Source organism: Vigna radiata, chromosome 2, assembly GCF_000741045.1.
Source record: "Vigna radiata var. radiata cultivar VC1973A chromosome 2, Vradiata_ver6, whole genome shotgun sequence".
Classification (NCBI taxonomy): Eukaryota; Viridiplantae; Streptophyta; class Magnoliopsida; order Fabales; family Fabaceae; genus Vigna; species Vigna radiata.
In genome coordinates this window covers 21,395,185-21,415,623 of record NC_028352.1, presented here as the reverse complement: position 1 = coordinate 21,415,623, position 20,439 = coordinate 21,395,185, and the positions used below count along the sequence as shown (strand labels likewise).

At 34.0% G+C, this 20,439-nt stretch overlaps 2 protein-coding genes across 8 annotated transcripts; both read left to right on the top strand.

Annotated features, from left to right (window-relative positions):
- The first annotated feature begins 6,515 nt into the window (after positions 1-6,515).
- On the top strand, positions 6,516-10,831 carry LOC106755916 (E3 ubiquitin-protein ligase CCNB1IP1 homolog). 5 transcript variants are annotated; one of them, XM_014638145.2, is made up of 9 exons: positions 6,516-6,648; positions 7,778-7,896; positions 8,052-8,124; positions 8,507-8,552; positions 8,701-8,731; positions 8,910-9,165; positions 9,241-9,404; positions 9,974-10,241; positions 10,316-10,831. In XM_014638145.2, the coding sequence occupies exons 2-9, from the start codon at positions 7,827-7,829 to the stop codon at positions 10,320-10,322; spliced, it is 915 nt and encodes a 304-aa protein (XP_014493631.1). In that variant the 5' UTR covers positions 6,516-6,648; positions 7,778-7,826; the 3' UTR covers positions 10,323-10,831. The 5 variants fall into 5 exon arrangements, with proteins under 5 accessions (XP_014493631.1, XP_022631638.1, XP_022631626.1 ...); XM_022775917.1 differs by having other exon boundaries at positions 6,516-6,653; positions 10,004-10,241; XM_022775905.1 differs by having other exon boundaries at positions 6,516-6,653.
- Positions 10,832-16,323: 5,492 nt separating this feature from the next.
- Positions 16,324-20,066, top strand: LOC106756530 (zinc finger BED domain-containing protein RICESLEEPER 1). Of its 3 annotated transcripts, XM_022778783.1 has the most exons (5): positions 16,324-16,522; positions 17,502-17,549; positions 17,651-19,496; positions 19,587-19,652; positions 19,803-20,066. In XM_022778783.1, the coding sequence occupies exons 2-4, from the start codon at positions 17,523-17,525 to the stop codon at positions 19,634-19,636; spliced, it is 1,923 nt and encodes a 640-aa protein (XP_022634504.1). In that variant the 5' UTR covers positions 16,324-16,522; positions 17,502-17,522; the 3' UTR covers positions 19,637-19,652; positions 19,803-20,066. The 3 variants fall into 3 exon arrangements, with proteins under 3 accessions (XP_022634504.1, XP_022634503.1, XP_014494482.1); XM_022778782.1 differs by having other exon boundaries at positions 16,325-16,522; positions 17,502-19,496; positions 19,587-19,671; XM_014638996.2 differs by having other exon boundaries at positions 16,326-16,522; positions 17,502-19,496.
- The last annotated feature ends 373 nt before the right edge of the window (positions 20,067-20,439 follow it).

Genomic DNA, 20,439 nt, shown 5'->3' with positions numbered 1-20,439 from the left:
GAGGGGCGACAAGAACACCATAATCCTGTACCTAGTGAGGGAGTTGGAGGAGTTAATGGACGCGGGGCAGGCAGAGGTGATGGAAGACCAGTAAGTAGGGCCGGGAGTAGAAGCGGAGGGCGAGGAAGAGGACGGGGCAATGGGAGGGGTGACCCTCATCGCCGGGAGGAGAGGCAACGAAATGAAGAGCAAAATCCTGCATATGGAGATCAAGCCGAGGGGTTACACCCTTTCACGCCAAGGGTAATGCAGGCAATCATACCAGAAAACAAAGTGCTGCCATCAATGGAGAGGTATGGAGGTTCATCTGACCCTGTTAAACATTTACGATCTTTCGTAGATGCCATGGCGATATATTCGTCCGACGAACTGGTATGGTGTAGAGTTTTATCTCTTTCACTAAAAGAAGAAGCATTGGATTGGTTCCATTCATTACAACCTGGAACCATTGACAACTTCACTGAACTGCGCCAGCTATTTACTCAGCAGTATGCTTCGAGTAAGACGCCTGGTGTGACTTACACGGCCCTAGTAAGAATGAAGCAAGGATGAGAGGAGTCCCTCAAACTTTTTATGGATCGGTTCAATCGTACCGCCCGGCAGGTACGGAATGCCGATCAGCGACTGGTGGTGAGTGCTTTGACCACTGCATTGCGGCCTGGTCCGTTTTGTGACTACCTCCACGCAGAAGAGCCCCAAAACATGGACGAGTTGCAAAACAAATTGGTCAGCTTCATTCGCATAGAAGAAGGGAGAGCCCATCAACGTGGAAGAGAGGAGGGGGAATCAATGCCCCGTCCGGCCAGAGTGAGATCTGGACCACAATCCGGTGGGAATGACAGGAGAGGAGGCTACAGAGGCAAAGAACATAACCAAATGCAGCAATATATTCACCATACTCCTTTGAATGCACCACGTGCAAGAGTTCTGGAAGAGGCATTGAGGGCCGATCTGTTAACAGTGGTGCAAATACCTACACCTAGAGGAGCTGGTGAAAGCAAATATTGCCGGTATCATCAAAATCGGGGACACACAACTGAAGATTGTCATACATTGAAGGATAAGTTGGAATCTTTGGTTCAAGCAGGACATCTTCAGAAGTTCGTCCACAGGGGAAGAGCGCCCACCAGACCCGACCGGACCTCATTACAGTCAGAATCCCGAAAAAGGACCCGACCGAGAGTTGATCGGAGCAGAAGCAGAAGCGCTGACCGAACGGTCAGAGGAGTAATCAATACTATATCTGGAGGGTTTGCAGGAGGTGGATCGACGTCAGCCGCCCGCAAAAGACACTTAAGAAACTTACACAGCTCCCACCGAGCGGACACCTCAAAAAGATCTATGCCCACCATCACTTTTTCTGATGACGATTTCCATGCACCCGACTTAGAGCAAGATGACCCGATGGTGATAACAGCAATGATCGCCAGGTACAGGGTGAGTAAAGTCTTAATAGATCAAGGNAGTTCGGCCAACATATTATATTGGAAGACCTTCAANCAAATGGACATATCGGANGATNCAATTTTGCCTTTCAATGANCAAATTGTAGGATTNGCGGGAGAGAGAGTAGATACAAGGGGGTATGTTGATCTGAGGACCAGCTTGGGAGCCGANNGGGACGCTAAAGAGATGANGGTTCGGTTCNTGCTAGTAGANGCCGACACGTCTTATAATGTCCTATTGGGAAGACCGTGCTTAAACATGTTCGGGGCTATTGTCTCAACTCCACACTTAACTTTGAAATATCCCACTGATGATGGAAAGGTGGCCACCGTTCGGGCCGATCAGAAGATGGCGCGCGAATGCTACGCTGCAGGATTGAAGGTCAAGCCCAGAAGTATTACTTTCTCAGGCCACCGATCAGAGGTTGCTATGATGGAATTAGACCCTCGAACGCAATTTGACGATCGGGTNGAACCCTTGGGNGATACACGTCCTGTTGTNATTGGACAGCAGGAGGATCAGTGTACCACCATAGGNCGCAATCTTACNACCGATCAGGTGACATTAATAGAAGANCTNTTGNTGAAAAACAGNGATTTGTTTGCATGGCAAGCAGCCGANATGCCAGGTATTCATCCTGANATAATATCTCATAAATTGTCACTCTTCAAAGATGCCCGACCAGTTGCCCAGAGAAAGCGGAGGTTAGGCAACGAGAAAAGAAGAGCGGTAGAGGAGGAAGTAACAAAGTTATTGGAAGCCGGTTTCATACGAGAAGTTAAGTATACCACATGGTTGTCGAATGTGGTGATGGTGAAGAAGCCGAGCGGTAAGTGGAGAATGTGCACAGATTTTACCGACTTTAATAAAGCATGCCCGAAAGACACGTATCCCCTTCCAAGCATTGATGGCTTGGTGGACGGAGTTTCCGGATATGAAATCTTAAGTTTTTTAGACGCTTATTCGGGATATAATCAAATCCCCATGTATCAACCCGATCGGGATAAAACGGCTTTCATAACGGAACGTTCCAATTACTGTTATGAGGTCATGCCGTTCGGCCTAAAAAATGCAGGAGCGACATATCAACGACTCATGGATAAGGTCTTTCAACGTCAGATAGGAAGGTGCATGGAAGTGTATGTGGATGACATGGTAGTAAGAAGCCGATCGGTGGAGGAACACTTGCGGGATTTAGCCGAAGTCTTGGATCAGGTGCGGAAGTTCGGGATGAGGTTAAATCCTCTCAAATGTACATTTGGAGTGTCTGCAGGAAAGTTTTTAGGTTTCATGCTTACTTCACGAGGCATCGAGGCCAATCNGGATAAGTGTCGGGCTATTTTGGAGATGAGAAGTCCAAGTAGTTTGAAGGAAGTACAACGGTTGGTCGGGAGACTTACATCGCTATCCCGATTCATACCTAAATTAGCTGATCGAATTCAACCGATTTTAAAGCTAATGAAGAAACAAAAACAAGTAGAGTGGAACGATCGGTGTGAAGCGGCATTTGACGAAGTCAAGCAAATTCTCTCTAACCCTCCGGTTATGAGACGCCCAGATTATGGCTGTGACTTGCACCTATTCTTGGCGGTCGGTGAAGAAGCGGTCAGCGCTGCATTAGTGCAAGAAGTTCCTGAGTTTCGTCCAGTTTATTTCATCAGTCGGGTACTGAAGGAACCTGGAGAAGATAGTCTTAGCACTTGTGATTGCCACTCGAAGGTTGAAAGCATTAAAGATCATGGTTACATTCTTCATTTTGGTGTCTTCTTTCACATTTTTTTTATACAAAAAATGGGATGCATTCTTTAAAAGTTACCATTATTAACTTTTTTTTTTTCAAAATTATGGAAGAAAATTCTTTGAAGATAATTTTAACTCATCCAAAAATTATTTCATTTTACTTTTACCATATGGGTAATTTGATAATTTTTATGTATTATCTATTAAATATTTTTCTTTTATCTACTATATGAGTCAAATTACTCACAAACTTCACCCTAAATTCATCAACTTTTATTCCCAAATCCCTTAAAAGAAACACAAAAACTTTACTCTGAAGTCCACTCAAATTTATCTACACACTCTTCCTTAAATCCATCTTCAAAAAAGAAGACACCCTTAAGAATGTTTTGTTCTTTCAATTTATTTTATGTATTTATTACAGTCAGAGTGAACTAACTGAGCTCATTATTTCATAATAGTATAATCAAAGTGTTCACCTATTCTACCAAACATTAATAATTGAAAATTAAAGTGTCAAACTATATAATTTGACAAACTATTCAAACATTATTGAACAATATTCTAGTAACTAAAAGGATCAAATTTTTAATCGACAAAATTAGAAGTAATAATTATAATAATAAGCTTATGAAGAATGGTAAAAAATTAGTAAAGGATTCTTGTTGGTGGGTTACAGGTCAATCCACCTTTAACCCAATCTTAGTCCGTTTATTCGTGAGTTAAGTGAGCTGGGTCCAATTTGACTCACATTTAAAAAAGCTAACTTTTGTCCAAGCCAACCCCACTTGAACCTCTCGAGAGCCCGATTGGCTCACAAGTTTTAGAGCTGACAGCTTTGTATGAGTTCGTAGTAATCTTGCATGAAATGTGACTTTATGTGAGTTTTAAAGTTGGTTATGAGATAATGTTTGTTAGTATGTGTGTGTCAAAAATTGAGCAAACTATATGAATAACTTGTGATAATAAAGTATACAAAGTAGTTTTAAACTGTAGGTTATGTTTTTTTATATTAGCTTACCCTTTTGTTTGTTATGTTTGTATTTGATTGAATTAATCATAATTTATCACATAAACATATCATAAAAAGATGCATAACAATAAAAAGTGTTATATAAGAAGTTCTTGATTGAGAATTTTCTTTACTTCTTTTTAATATTCTTAGAGAAAAAAAAACTTCTTTTCATTTATAGACATTTGGTTAAGATAACAATTTTACATTTTTTTAAGAGTGATACATGTATTGTTTTTTATTACTTTGTGGATGAATTCATTTATGTTTAAACAATGGTATCAAATTAATATATATTGTGTTTTTATATAAGTATTAGACAATATGAATTTTATTATCAGCTTGACAAGAGTGTTATAGTATTTCTAACAAGTATATATACAATGCATTCCAACTCGGAGGATGAAGCTTTTACAGCTTGAATGTCTGGGTTATCTTTAACAAGAGTTCTAACTTGGACAAAAATCTTTGTTACAACTTTAACTTCAACATTAATCTTTTTCTGACATCATCTTTTGTATTATCAACCTTAGCTAATTGGGTTCTCTTCTTAAACTAGACATTTGATTTAAAGATTAAAGCTTAAATTTTTAGTTTTTGAAATAAAATTTTGAATCACTTTCATTAAATTAATGACATTAGCTAAATCAATATTTCATTATAGTAAAACTTGCTATGGATTAATGATGGAGAGAATAAGAAAAATTTCCTTTAACTTTTAAAATTCTCAACAAGTGTTGAAGAAAGTTAGGAATTTTATTTATTTATTTTTTTAACATTAAGAAGTTGAACCAGATTTATTTTTGTCTTAAATTTCATTGGTATTTATATCTTTTCAGCGAACCTTCTTCTCGAATCCCTTTCACGTTAGTACATTTTTCCTCTCGCAAAAGTATTCCCAACCAATTATAACCACGAATATCCTTTCATACCGTCGTTCATCTTAATAGAACACCCGAATTGATCACCAAAACAAACCAGATTCTAATATCATGTTGAATATAATAAAAATTATATATGAGATTAATCTCTCTTGTGTTCAATAATAAAAAAATATAAATTAAACCCAAAATACAAATAAAAAAAATAACAAACTATAAAAAAAATAAAATAAAAATAAAATAAAAATAATATATCTAATTAAATTTGATACAAACTTTATTTAATATATTTGATTTCTCCATCTCTCACTGCATATTAAATGTTGCAAAAATTATAGCCACTAATTATAAACTATTCATTGGAGTACATATTAACATATATTTTTAAACTTAAAACAATGAAAAAACGCATTAAAAATTCATAATATATGAAACTTTATATATTACAATCTTACCCTATATAAGACAAAAGAGGTCTCAGACTAGTAAAACAATGGTTTAAATCTTTTTTTGGTCCCTAAGTTATGAGTGGATGTTCAGTTTGGTCCCCGTTTTTAAAAATGTAAACCTTTGATTCCTAAGTTATAAAAAATATATCAAATGAGTCTTTTTTTTAACTTGAAATATTGTTTTTGGTTGTTCCTAAGTTAAAAAAGGACTCATTTGATACTTTTTTTATAACTTAAGGACCAAATATTTACATGTTTAAAAATGGGAACATCCGCTTATAAGAACCAAAAAGAAGTTTAAACCTAAAACAATATAAAAGAGGGTAGTATATTATATTGAATACTTACATGCATAAATTAATGTCAAATATAAAATTATATTTAGTACCAAACAATAAATACAGAACTTACGTCATGACTCCGCTATAGTTCTATATGTTATTCTTTTTTTACAATATATTTTTCTATTTTTCTAGTAAACTCGGTTATAGATATTATTACATTTATCCACTAATTCCTATTGTAAATAGAAATATCAGATTAAATGTGTGAATTAACCTGATTAATTTGGGTTAACAAAAATTTGAATTTTAAATGTAAGTGAAATTGAACCCGCTTAACTTAATTTATAGGTTAAACCATTTGAGTTGAATTAATTTATTTTGAATTTATTGCAATTCATATATTAAATAAATTGAAAAAATATACCTAATATTTTGTAATGGATGGAATCCAATTATAAATTTATTTTGCTTCCTAAAAAACTGAACCGAATTAAACTAATTCCTTTTTAATTCAATTCATATTTACTCTGATTAACTTAAAACATATGATAAATAAATTTATAAAATAATTATGATAAAAATCAATAAAAAATAATTTTTTTAACTAAATAAAATATATAAACTTTTTTAACACTGTAAAGACATTTAAATTATATTAAACATTTTAAACTTTGCCGTTACTCCTCTCTTTTTTTTTTGTTCTTCTACAGGATATTTTGTGTCGCGCTTCACCGTTTGGTTCCCATTTCAAGTTTTCGCGCTAAAAGTTCATCTTCCTTTCTTCTCTGAAATTCAACGCTTCTCTCGTTCCTTCTTCAATTTCTCGAGCAATTTCTGTTAGTTACTGGCTATTTCGGTCACGGTTTTATCTATTGTAAATGAATTTAGTTTAAGTTAATTCATTATTTGCATTTGAAATTCTGATTCTGGGAGTTAGCGTGTAACTGAAACTTCTTTTGTGCTACCAATTATGAATGAAAATGTGTTGCATTGGCAATTGAGTTGTTGAAGTGATTTGTTTTTTGTATTTTCTACCTCTACATCTAGGTCATTTAATCGTGTTCAGCTCCCATTTATTTGTGAATTTTACAGTATTTGGTGAAAGATGTGTTGATGGTGCAAAGGTGTGTATATTCATTGGATTTTCACTATTTTGCTCTCTTTTTCCTCACTTTTGTTGATGGAGCATAAGTTTTATGAAGTCCTTTTGTCATTACGCATCAGTCAAGTTTCCATCTTCCTTTGTGAAACTGCAAGTATGTAATGAGTTTATAAAACTTTATTGGAAGTTGAAGGTGCTGATTAGAGGATAGTGATTTGTTGCTCAGTGGTTTATTCAAAAAGAAAGCGACAAATAAGTTAACGGGAAAGTGAGAGCAGCTGTTACCAGTCTGTGTTTGAATGGGTTAGTCTGTGTGTGAGTGGGTTAGTGCGTGCGAACAGAGGAAGGGTTAATGCTTAGTTGGTTAGGAGCTGGGACTGTGAATTGATATTAGTTATTTTATACAACTAAATAGTCCTTCTTGGTTTTCAAGTATGCTTTTGAAATTCTATACACAATCCTTTGTTTGTCAGATCTTTGTTAGAGAAGCATCAGGTATTGAACTGAAATCATCGTTGAAAATTTTCTGCCTTGTATGATTCAAATATTTAATGTTTATGGATAAGTAGTTTGTTATGTGCTTACTGTATAATGTATAATAACTGATCTACGGGTTTAGTATTGACCTACTCAAAGTCCAACTCTTTTGCTTTCAACTTGTTATTTTTAGTTAAGAAATGGTAGCTTCTTTAGTTGTAGGACGATTGTATTGATGTTATTATTATCGTAGCGATTATGTTTTGGTAGATTACGCTTGCCGCCGTTTGAGAACATCCGCTAGCTACTTTTCTTTTGTCTGCCTTTAAGTAAAGCCTAGTCTTATCAGTCCTTGAAGAAACCTGATGTACTGTTTTGTCTTGCAGTTATTTTAATTCGACCCTTGGACATTTATGGTAATATCCGACAACTGAAATGAGATGCAATGCATGCTGGCGAGAATTAGAAGGGCGAGCCATTTCCACAACCTGTGGTCACCTGTTATGTATCCACATAGAAACAGTTTTGACGTTGTGTTCCTCCTTTTTAGTAAAATATGATCAACTTAGTTCATATTAAATTAGGTTTATTTTCTGCATGTTTTATCATTGAAATAGTTATTAGTTTTTATTTATGTGGTTTCCTTAACAATGTTAAAAGGCACAGATGATGCCAATAAGATATTAAGCAATGATGGAGCATGTCCTATATGTGATCAAGTCCTTTCTAAGAGGTGAGGATGTGATAGGGATCTGTTTGATCAGACACGTGATTTCGTTCCTTACCTGGAATAATACTGATTATAACGGTGAATTAATGGAAAGAGTCATCCCTCAGCAATCTATACTTTAAGCTTCATGGAAATAATGTTTGATTATAGGAGTTGTACTGATTATTTAATTTTATTCTACATTATATGCTGTCAATTTTAAGTTTCAATGCAATGATGCTGATGTAAGCGCTCATTTGGTAGCAATAATATCCCCTTACCAGTTAGTACCTATAATTGTGCCGAAATTTGATGCTCTGTCTTCATTTTTAGATTTTGAGTTGTCAATTTTAAGCCTCATGGATGACGTGTTGTTATCTAAGTTATATGTTTCTCCTCTTGTCAGTCTCATGAAACCTGTGGATGTCAATCCCAATGATGAATGGGTCAATGTAAGTAAATATTCTCATGTGCAATACTAACTACATATTACATAAACCTAAGATACTCTGTAATTTACTGAATTTCACGATCCTATCTCTTATTTTTCTTTATTCTCACTAGCTTTGTCGCCAATTATTGTGATGTTTTATGTTGCAGATGGCCATGGCAGGAGTATCTCCACAGATATGTATCCTTTATATCAATTGTTTAGAGGTAGAACTGCGTAGAAATAGAAAACTAAGGTTGTATGTTATATCCCTCTGGACTATCTGGCAGTATGATTATCATAAATGAAGTGCATATTCTGAAATTCTAGAAATTAAGAGGGTACATTGGACCTTGCGTGTTTACCTGAGCCAATTCAGTAATGAAAAGTGCATATAGAAGTGTGATGTTCTACATTGGGCAAAAAGAACTGGAGATGCAGTTTAAGATGAACAAGATCGTTGCTCAATGCCGGCAGAAATGTGAAATGATGCAAGAGAAGTTTACAGAAAAACTAGAGCAGGTGCACACTGCTTACCAAAAGATGGCTAAGAAGTGTCAGATTATGCAACAGGAAATTGAGAGCTTAACCAAGGACAATCAAGAACTTCAGGAAAAATTTGCTGAAAAATCTAGGTCAGTGTTGATTGCATTTCCTCTTCTACAAAATTATATGTCGTTATTAGTTCCCTAAATCAATTTCAATTTCAGGCAGAAGAGAAAATTGGATGAAATGTATGACCAGCTGAGGAATGAGTTTGACTCAGTGAAGCGATCTGCCATACAGCCTGCAAACAACTATTATTCCAGAAATGAGCACGACTTGTTCTCTAACCCGCCAAACATGATTGATGACAGAGAAATTGGCAGAAAAGGTAACCCTGTACTTTCAATAGACAGAGGATACTTCTTTTCAGTGTCAATAGAAATTAGAAACCATTTTATGTTATGCTCAAGTTTCAAATAACTATAAAACCAAATAAAGTATGATTTATTTAGGGTTTGTTTGATTAAACTTGTCTATCAATACAAGGAGTTGAAAAAGAAATTAAAGAGTTTCAACATGAACTAAGTAAAATATAAAATTAATTTTAAAAAAATTAATGTAAGAAACTTCTACAAAAGTAACTAATATAAGTTAATTTTAATTTATGAAGAAATTTGTTGTCTTTCCTTTTTATTTTCTTGTAATTGAAAACATGCCCTTAAATAATGTAATGAAAGCAATGAAGAAAATGACATCCAATTACTACTACAACCTCTGCCACCATAGTCACAGCCTAATCATTACAACTACCACCATTAACATTGTTGAAACTCTCATCACCACGACGGTAATGGAGCAACAATGAAAATTATGGTGATGATCGTGGTGGTCATGGACTGTGTTTGACCTTGTTTCTGCTTAGATGTTTCCAAAAGTAGAATAACTTATTTGTTGCAGGTGGGCCGGTATTCACTCCTGCCACTCCAGGACCAAGAGATGATGTCTGGCCAGCAAGGCAGAATAGCAATAACTCCGGTCCCTTTGATCTCTCCGTTGTCTCACCAGCAAAACAAACGGCCATCGCAGGGGACGCTGGTAACAGAAGGGCTGGTGCTCATCCTTTTGGACCAGGTGCTACTAATAATCCATCCATGACTTTGAGGAACATGATACTATCTCCAATAAAGAGGCCTCAACTCTCACGTAACCGCCCTCAGTTATTCACGTAAGGATTAAACTCAACTCTGCTAATTTACTCCTGCTGTACATTCTTAATCTTGTTATATTTTGTTGTTTCAGATTGTAGGCTCAAAGGAGGCCAACCTTCTGTAATACCAGTTAAGCTTTTTACTTTGGTTCTGGCTTTAGTTTCCTTTGTCAGGAAAAAGGAATCTGGTGTTGGCACAAATCAATTCGTGGTCTGCATAACGTGCTATGATATTTTAAACTTCTCTCTCTAGTTCTGACCTTCAAACTCTTATAGATGTAGAGCTGCTAACATGAACACTTTATATATCATGTAAGTTCCCTAGTTTCAATCTGTAGATGCATATTTTCCCAACGTATTGTGGTGTGGTTGGAGGACACTCAAAAGTGAATACACTTGAAATCTGTAGATGCCTTCTTTTTTGCCTTTCAATTTTGCGTCCAATTTCATGGTTTAATAAACTATTGAAATGGAGAATTATTAATATGGACATTTTGAGCTTTCAAAAAAGCTGTGTTCACATGGTGAGAGAGACTTGCATGCCACATGGAAACGTGAACTTGTGTCGATCTATATCCGTGTTCAGCAGGCAATTTTGTTTCCCGTTATCAGAATTTATATTCCACCAGACAATCAGTGTGAATAGCATTATGTCGGAAAGGATAATTGTAATTGTTGTAACAATCTTATATATATATATATATATATATATATATATATATATATATATATATATATATATATATATATATAAGATTAGCTTACAATTCTTCAATGAAATAATTATTTTCAAAATAAAATATATACATGATCATTTAAAGGAATATAAACTACATGTATCCAAAATATTTATACTATTCTAAACTCTTTTAGTTACCCACGGATAAAAATTTCCACGTGATTCTTTGCTTCAATGTAACATATGATCATAAACATAAGGTAAGCTAGTATATTTAAAAGATTCAAAATCTTACAATAATGTTAATAATTTAATACATTAAATCTCAATTAAATTAACCATTTCATCTACTTTACACAACTATCTTAACTTACATTATATCACTAATAATTCTGGAAAATTCATATATTGAATTGGATTTAGAGATTTCCCACACCTATAATATAGATACTCAATAGATTTTGGTAGAATCACCTAAACTCTACTCAAAGGACCTAAGTCCTTTTCATATAGTAGAATTAATTCACAATAATATGTTATAATAGTTCTATTTCACACTAAATCTTGCTGTTAGATCTTTATCTTTTTTAGTCTGAATACATAATAAAATCTAGATAATCCCATCAATGAATCTTTATTGAATACAAATTCTAAACCATACAATAACATTTCCTCCTTGAAAATACTTCATACATATCATATACACAAACACTCAATATCTCAGTAGATTCTAGCCATTGTACAAATTCACCTAGATTTCCAAAATAACTTTTGTCCAATGATAGTTTTGCTCGTCAAGTGATCATGTCCCTGAGAGTCCATTTTTACTATGCTCGTCCAATGATAGAGGCCTTTGGTATCACACAAACCTCATCAAATTAAACTAAATTTCTCTCCTAATGTAGCATAGTTGTCGACTAGATCAGACTATGGAACATAATTCTAATGAATTCATTGATTTAAAATTTATTTTTGTACTTTAAAGGTTGAGGAAATTTGAACAATGTAAAAATAGACAAAAGTAAATACTAAATTTAATGTGAAGAGAAATGAATATTAAGTGCAAAACTAAAAGGAATTGAAATGTAAAGTAAAATGTAAATTTGATTGAAGCGAGACAACACATCGAGAGCAGTCAAATGAAACAACAATGCAAATTTTATGGAGCCAAAAACTAGAATGTAGTGAAATAGAAATTTAATGCATAATTTAGAGTGAAATTGTTGAACAGAAATGGAAATTGCAATTAACACTAAAATTGAAACTGTAAAACTTACTAAACTATAAAATTGTGATTGACACTTGTAAAATGAAATTAAGAACTGAATTGGAATTGCAATGATTAAAAGCAATGTTAGAAACTTAAATTGAAAATGCATAAAACAGCATACACATTGAAAATGATTGAAACATGTACTGAACTAAATTCTAAGTGGTGTAAACTAAGATTTAATCGGTAGAAAATGTAAAGAAGTTAAAAACAACAGGTAGAAGTGCAAAAAAAAAACTGAAAATCAAAGCCAAAGAGACAAGAACAATAAAGGAAATAAAATAAAACAAAATTGGAAATTGGAAATTAAGAAAACTAGAAAAATCAACCATAGTCCATTACAAAGAAAACCTAAAAGTGAGTATCCATGGAGCTCCAAGTGTACAAAAAACCAAACACCAAAAGCAAAGAATAAATGCAAAGACAAAATCCAGTCAAGTGTATATTTTGCCTCCTCCTTGTGATTGTTATTCTCATTCAAAAAACTGAATTAATTTCTTCTTTTATAAAAGTTTAAGAAGGAAAATAAATCCTAGGAAATTATAAAACTACCCTACATAAAGGAAAAACTAAAATAGTGTTGGCAACTAATCCTTGTAATGTATATGATTTTCTAAAGGATTAATACTATTTTTTTTCTATTTTCGTCACTTTATTTAATGTGGGACTTGACTTTTTCGAGTGTTCAACCACTCAAATTAAAACTCTTTGAATCTAGAATCCAATCCAAAAACAATCAACATCATTGGACATATGTAGAGAAAGTTATGAGCAAAAGAAAGAGCAAAGGTCAGAGCTAAAAATTTTGATTTTTTTGGTTGCGTTGAGCATAAGGAAAGTGGCGCTGGACGCGAACTAAATAGAGAGTACCACTTCACATCTGCATTGGACGCCAATTAAGTGGCATTAGGCAATACCAACATATAGAGCTGAAATCACAGGAAAACACATAGAGTTGGTAACTTTTTTAGGTGAGAAATCGGACTTAAGTCTACTTTCCAGGAAGTATAGCGCTTTATCATAACTTTTATCAAAGTGTAACTTGTATGATGTGTTAGAGTAGAAGTCTTTAAGAGAATCATTTCCATAATGTACTTTTATCTCTCAAGCATTGAAGCACTTTATTGTACATGCATTTAAAGTTTTGAACGTTGATAAATATTAAGTTGTATTAGATGTTCAAAAAAATTTATCATTTGTCAACTCATTAATAAATGCATCGTTTAGCAAAGTATTCAATGTATAATTTTCAAACGGTGTAAAACATTAGATGCTTATATTCAAAAGTTGTTTGTGATTTATAACGTTTAACGGGCTTTTCTTAGATGATGCATTTTGTAGAATGCTTGCTTGAATAACATTGTTTGATTATAACATATTTTAAGCATTTAGAGAGATGTTTCTTTTTGTAAGACGTTTTTTGTAAAATGTTGTCCATTTAGACGATATACGTTTGAAAGCATTATTCTATAATTCATTAGATGATTCAAATTGATAGACTTTTCCTTTCACTAGATTTGTTTATAAAACTTTGTCTTTCAAACAATATAATCTAGTCAATGTTATTATAAGCTTGCTTTTGTTTAGAAAAGATGTTCCAAAATATATTTCTTAGACATTTTTTCTTTTAAAAATACATTTCTTTCAACGCGATATTTTGTTTAATGTTGTTTGTTAAACTTCAAAACTTAAATTGCCAGATGGTCTAGTCTCAAGACGATCATTTCTTAACAATGTTCCCCTTTTTTATGTTTAACAAATACACATGCTAAACAAAATGATTTTGAAAAGATTTTCAGATCATATGTATCAGTGCATGTAAACATCATGTATATGTATCAGAGAATGTGACTTCACAAATTTTTCGAAAGAATTTTCAAAGTGTTTATATATGAGAGCTTGTTAACTTAAAACAATTTTAAACAAAGTAAATCAGAACAATAGTATTAGAACAATCGATATATATTAGAGCAAACAAATATAGGCAATTAAATATGACTAGATCTGTTGCATTACAAGTTGTACATAATTTGCTTAATAGATTTAATCTAGATAGTCAACATCATTATGAGACTTAATACCCTTAACAAATTGTAATGACTTTAATGTATGAATCTTCATCTTAGTCACCGTTTATCTTGGGTTTCCCTTGAGTCAAACTGGAAAGTTACCTGCAAAAAGTACAATGATGTCAAAGTCAATAAATGTTCGGCAGTTATAGTTTTCAGAGTGGGCTTTGGATTCACGACAAAATAAGTGAGTACTTCAGGCAAAGATTTTGCATAGGAAGGTCAACTACGAAGATGACAATCATTTTAGAGTGCCTAATCTATTTCTGAACATATTTTGAAGTTAAAAGCGATGTGGACACAATTATTATTCCAGTTATATACAATTTCATGTCAAAGGAACCAATCTTTGCAAAACTCATGGTGCAGAAACAACACTGGTAGCAAAGGCAAAATAAGTGGAAACTTCAGGCAGAGGTTTTGCACAGGTAGGTCAACTACGAAGATGACACACATTTTCAATTGCCTAATCTATTCCATAACATATTTTCAACTTAAAAGTGACTTGGGCACAATTATTATTCTAGGAATATACAATTCCATGTTCAAGGAACCAATCTTTATAAAACTCATGGTGCACAAACACCACCAGTAACAAAGGCAAAATAAGTGGAGACTTGAGAATTAAAATAATTTTTTTACATCGTCTATTCTGAATCGAACCCTGTACATACAACATTTCATAAACATTGATCATTATGATTAATGTTTTTCATTAACAATAAATGTGACGAGTACATTTCTTTGAAGCTTTTGACCAACAAATATATACATTCGGTCCTCATCAATACACATTGAAAAAGTTCTAAACAAGACATCAATAACATTGCAAAAATCCATATTCAACAACATCTACAAAATGCCTAAATCTTTCAACACTTCATCCCTCCGCACATTGTACATATCCAAAATCCAATCACAAACATACTTCTCCCTAACCTGCTACAATTGCTCTTGCAAAGACAATAATTCAAAACATATCAATAAAATGCACCATTTCTATCAAAGCTCCAAAAGGTTAAAATTTTTATAACTTACAAATGTGTAACTAGGCATTGTGTTGCCTTCATATTTCTCAGTGTCATCTCATAATTACTCCACAATCATATCTACAACAAACAAATTCCAATAATAAAATAATGTTATTTAACCCAACAACAACTTAAATAACCAAACATTAAAATTTTCCTGTTATCTCTCTGAGCTTGTCTTATCTCTCTAAGGCTTTGTTCATTTGAATGGATTTGAGAGAAAGTAATTGTATGTATTTGAAGATAAATTTTTTTGTTGTTTATTTGAGTGGATTTGGAGGTAAGTGAGAATGGATTTGGAAGTAAATTTTTTTAATCTGTCACATAAATAAAATCCTACACTAATTCTCACAAACTTTACTTCCAAATCCACTCCCACTTACCTCCAAATCCACCTAAATAAACAATAAAAAAAATTATCTTCAAATTCATTCAATCACTCTCCTCCCCCAAATCCATTCAAGTGAACAAGACATAAAGGTGCCTCAAATTCAAATTTTAAAATGTTAAATTGAAATCCCTTCAATTGAAACCCTACCCTCACTTTTGTTTACACCTCATTGCTCATTTTCTAAATTCATTTTCATGTGGACCACTTACATTTTGACACGTGGCTCGTGTCAAAATGTTGTCAAACAATGTTATTAAAGTATCATTATCCTTTGTAAATACCCACCCATTTTACTACAAACCAATACCCAACCCATCTTCACATTTTACTAATTTTACTTTATAAATATAATTTATATTTGTTATTTTATCTTTTAAAATTTATAATTATTTTTTAAAATTTAATTAATTATTAATAATAAAAATAATTTTTTTATTATCATAATAAAAAGAAATCCGTAGACGCATGTATGTACTAGTTATTATATACTTTTTACCTTTTATGCAAGGTTTTTTTTTATTGTTTTTCTGTTTTTTTATCCTTTTTGGAATTATGCAAAAGTCCAATTTCAACTTGAGTAGGTCAATTCCATATCAACATCTGGGAACCCAACCAATCAAAACCACCATCCTAACCCGAAATACAGAACTATTCGAACCCGCATTTGACCCACCCACCCGATTTCTATTCACCTCACCAACGCCCAATTTGGGTATACCTATCAGAATCGGATCCAAATCCAAACACGCATCATCACCGGTTCTCTGTCCGTCTCCCTTCTCTCCTAACCCTATCATTTTCTGCCGGACCCTCTTATCGGACTCTAACATCATAACCACCACCCACTCTCTCTCTCTAAGTAAGACTCTCTCTCTCTTCAATTCAACTTTTTTCCCTTTTCCTTTAATTGTAACTCTTAATTGCGTTATATGACGGTTCAATTTATCTGAATTGCACAACAATTTTGTGAAATTTGGCTTTTATTTAGAGCTTGTTGTATATAGGCCACAAAATTGTAGCAATCTATGTTTTAAATTCCAGACATACCCAATTTACTTTTTTTCTTTATTTTTATTCTGTTCAATTTACTGTGACTTTGATGTTTATTTAAGGTTTAAGTTAGTTTGACTCAAGATATATCTAGATTGTGATCTAAACTAATTGTTCTTGCTATGCTTTTCTGAGTATGCTGAGTTTCAAGGTTTTGTTTGGTAACTTGAGTAGGGTTTTAAATTGTAGTTGTAATTGTGATCATCATAGTTAAATTAAGGAATCTTGTAGAGCAACCGTGGCTGATAGGGTCTGTGATCTGATGCGGTTGTGATATTGACAATTAAGATGATTGAGTTTTAGCCGCATCATGTGAGGTAGGTTACAATATAAAACCTTGCTGTAATGGAAGATATCTGGTTTAGGAATATAGGTTGTTGTTGTGATAAGGTTTATCCAAAGATTTCACAAGATTTTAGTGAGTTTTTTAGAAGATAAGCTTTAGCCATTTACATCTTTATCTAATTCATGAAGAGTGAGGGGTGAGCCTTACTGCAATAGTGAAGTTGCAGCCTTATGACATAGAGGTCACAAGTACAAACCTATAAAAGTTTGCTTGCAGGGTAAGATTGTGCATATTTATATTTACCTTCCCCAAACCTCACTTGGGGGAGGATCCTTGTGCATTCGCCACCTTTATTTCAGAGGTGGGACCGACATCAGCTTTTGATTTTATTCTACCCAGTCATCCTTAAATGCTTTGCTACTTCAAAAATTTTGAAGTTTTGACTTTTTGTCCTACAACATTTTGGGTGATTACTTATCACTTAATTTTGTGTGATGTGTAGAGTGTTGGTAATCTGAAGCCTATGCGATGGAAATATCAAATGATTCAGGTACTAAGAAACCAAAAAGGCTAACATCGGTTGTTTGGAATCACTTTGAAAGGGTTAGAAAGGCTGACATCTGCTATGCTGTTTGTGTGCATTGTAACAAGAGACTTAGTGGATCAAGTAACAGCGGAACTACTCATCTGAGAAATCACTTGATGCGGTGTTTGAAAAGATCAAATTTTGACGTGTCTCAATTACTTGCTGCAAAGAGAAGGAAGAAAGATAATACCATCAGTCTAGCAAACATTAGTTTTGATGAAGGTCAGAGGAAAGAAGAATATATAAAGCCAACGATTATCAAGTTTGAACAGGAGCATAAGAAGGATGATATCATTAGCTTCGGAAGTAGTAAATTTGATCAGGAAAGGAGTCAACTTGATCTTGCACGCATGATCATATTACATGGATACCCATTGAGCTTGGTTGAACAAGTAGGATTCAAGGTCTTTGTGAAGAACCTCCAGCCTCTCTTTGAGTTCATGCCAAACAGTGCTGTAGAGATTTCTTGTATAGATATCTATAGGAGGGAGAAAGAAAAAATGTATGATATGATAAACAAACTACAAGGTAGAATTAATCTGTCTATTGAAATGTGGTCTTCAGCAGAAAATTCTTCGTATTTATGCTTGTCTGCTCATTATATTGACGAGGAATGGACATTACAGAAGAAAATCTTGAACTTTGTCACACTTGATTCTTTGCATACTGAAGACTTACTTCCAGAAGTGATTATCAAATGTCTCAATGAATGGGATATTGATGGCAAGCTTTTTGCCTTGACACTTGATGATTGTTCCATCGATGATGACATCACCCTTAGAATAAAGGAGCGAGTTTCTGAGAAAAGGCCTTTCTTAAGTACTCGTCAGTTACTCGACATACGCTCTGCAGCACATCTCATAAATTCCGTTGCTCAAGATGCCATGGATGCATTACAGGAAGTGATCCAAAAGATTCGAGAGAGTATCAGATATGTTAGAAGTTCACAATTAGTGCAGGCAAAATTTAATGAAATTGCTCAGCATGCTACAGTTAACACGCAGAAGGTGTTGTTTCTTGATTTTCCTGTTCAGTGGAAGTCTACATATCTCATGCTTGAAACTGCGGTAGAATACAGGAGTGCTTTTTCTCTCTTCCAAGATCACGATCCCTCTTATTCATCAACATTAACTGATGAAGAGTGGGAATGGGCCACTTCAGTTACTGGATACTTAAAACTTTTAGTTGAAATTACAAACGTATTTTCGGCCAACAAATTTCCTACTGCTAATATATATTTCCCTGAGATTTGTGACGTCCATATTCAATTAATTGATTGGTGCAGAAGTTCAGATAGTTTTCTTAGTCCCATGGCTTTGAAGATGAAAGCCAAATTTGACAAGTACTGGAGCAAGTGCAGTTTAGCTTTAGCTCTCGCTGCTGTTCTAGATCCTCGGTTTAAAATGAAATTGGTTGAGTACTACTACTCCCTGATTTATGGCAGCACTGCTCTGGATCGTATCAAGGAAGTTTCTGATGGTATCAAAGAACTTTTTAACGCGTATTCTATTTGTTCAACTATGATTGATCAAGGCTCAGCCTTGCCTGGTAGCAGTTTGCCTAGTACTAGTTGTAGTTCCAGAGACAGGCTAAAAGGCTTTGACAGATTCCTTCATGAGACATCACAGAACCAGTCTATGACATCAGACTTGGACAAGTATTTAGAGGAACCAATCTTTCCACGTAATTCTGATTTTAACATATTGAACTGGTGGAAAGTCCACATGCCAAGGTACCCAATTTTGTCTATGATGGCACGTGATGTTCTAGGGACTCCAATGTCAACTTTGGCACCGGAATTGGCATTTGGCACTGGGGGCAGAGTGCTAGATTCTTCTCGTAGTTCACTAAACCCAGATACAAGAGAGGCTTTGATATGTACCCAAGATTGGCTCCGAAATGAATCTGGAGGTATGTACTTATCTTCTACCCTTTTCCACCCATAGAATAATGTTGATTGATTTCTGATTCTGATGCATTATTTTTTCTAACTCTTGTCAGATCTAAATCCATCCCCAATCCATTCTGCTCTACCTCTTCTCATCGAATGAAGTTAATTTTACAATGGTATGCTTCAGTAAAAATGGTGACATGAGTTCCTAATCTCTCCCGACTCCATTGTCAAATATTTAATTTTTTATGTGCTTGATTTCCAAGGCCGATGGGTCGGTGACCAGTTCATGAATAATCTTTTACCATTTTATTTTATAATTTCAGGCCTTATGGAAGAAGCATCTTAGAATTCTCAAATTTACCCTTGTTCCCCGCGTCATTTGTAGCAGGGAAGTGATCTATCTTTGTTCAAATATTCTGTGAAGATGCACTGTATATTCTTAGACCAACAATGTAGATTTTTTTATACTTATAGAGATCTCTTCTTGGTTAGTTGCTTTTATTGGACTAGCATTCGGCTGAATCTGATTTTGTATAGAGGGTTGCTTGCCCTTGATATCAAAATCGCTCCTTGCCTGAGTTTTCTTTCGCTTCACTGTTCACACAATAAAGTTGCACTAAATGAATGATCTTAACTAATAAAGATCACTTCAGAATGGTATGTTTTAAGTATCCTTCATCACCTTTATAATGCCAAGTTTTTATCCACATTTTTGTAATTAAACATGAGAGAAAGGTTAGGACAGATCACAATTGCTAAGTGCGATATTAATCCTATTAATCCTGTTAGGAGAGTGATATATATATATATATATATATATATATATATATATATATATACACACACACACACACACACACTCACACACCTCTTTTGAAAGATATCTATTATATATCTTTTGTTTCTTTCTTTTTTTTCTTTTTTCTTTTATTATGTCATTATTCATAAAACATTTCCCGT

Coding starts and splice junctions, on each gene's coding strand:
- LOC106755916 (XM_014638145.2), top strand. CDS start 7,827: ATGAGATGCAATGCATGCTGGCGAGAATTAGAAGGGCGAGCCATTTCC. Junction 9,166..9,240: donor AAATTTGCTGAAAAATCTAG/GTCAGTGTTGAT, acceptor TTTCAATTTCAG/GCAGAAGAGAAAATTGGATG. Junction 9,405..9,973: donor CAGAGAAATTGGCAGAAAAG/GTAACCCTGTAC, acceptor TATTTGTTGCAG/GTGGGCCGGTATTCACTCCT.
- LOC106756530 (XM_022778782.1), top strand. CDS start 17,528: ATGGAAATATCAAATGATTCAGGTACTAAGAAACCAAAAAGGCTAACA. Junction 19,497..19,586: donor GCTCCGAAATGAATCTGGAG/GTATGTACTTAT, acceptor AACTCTTGTCAG/ATCTAAATCCATCCCCAATC.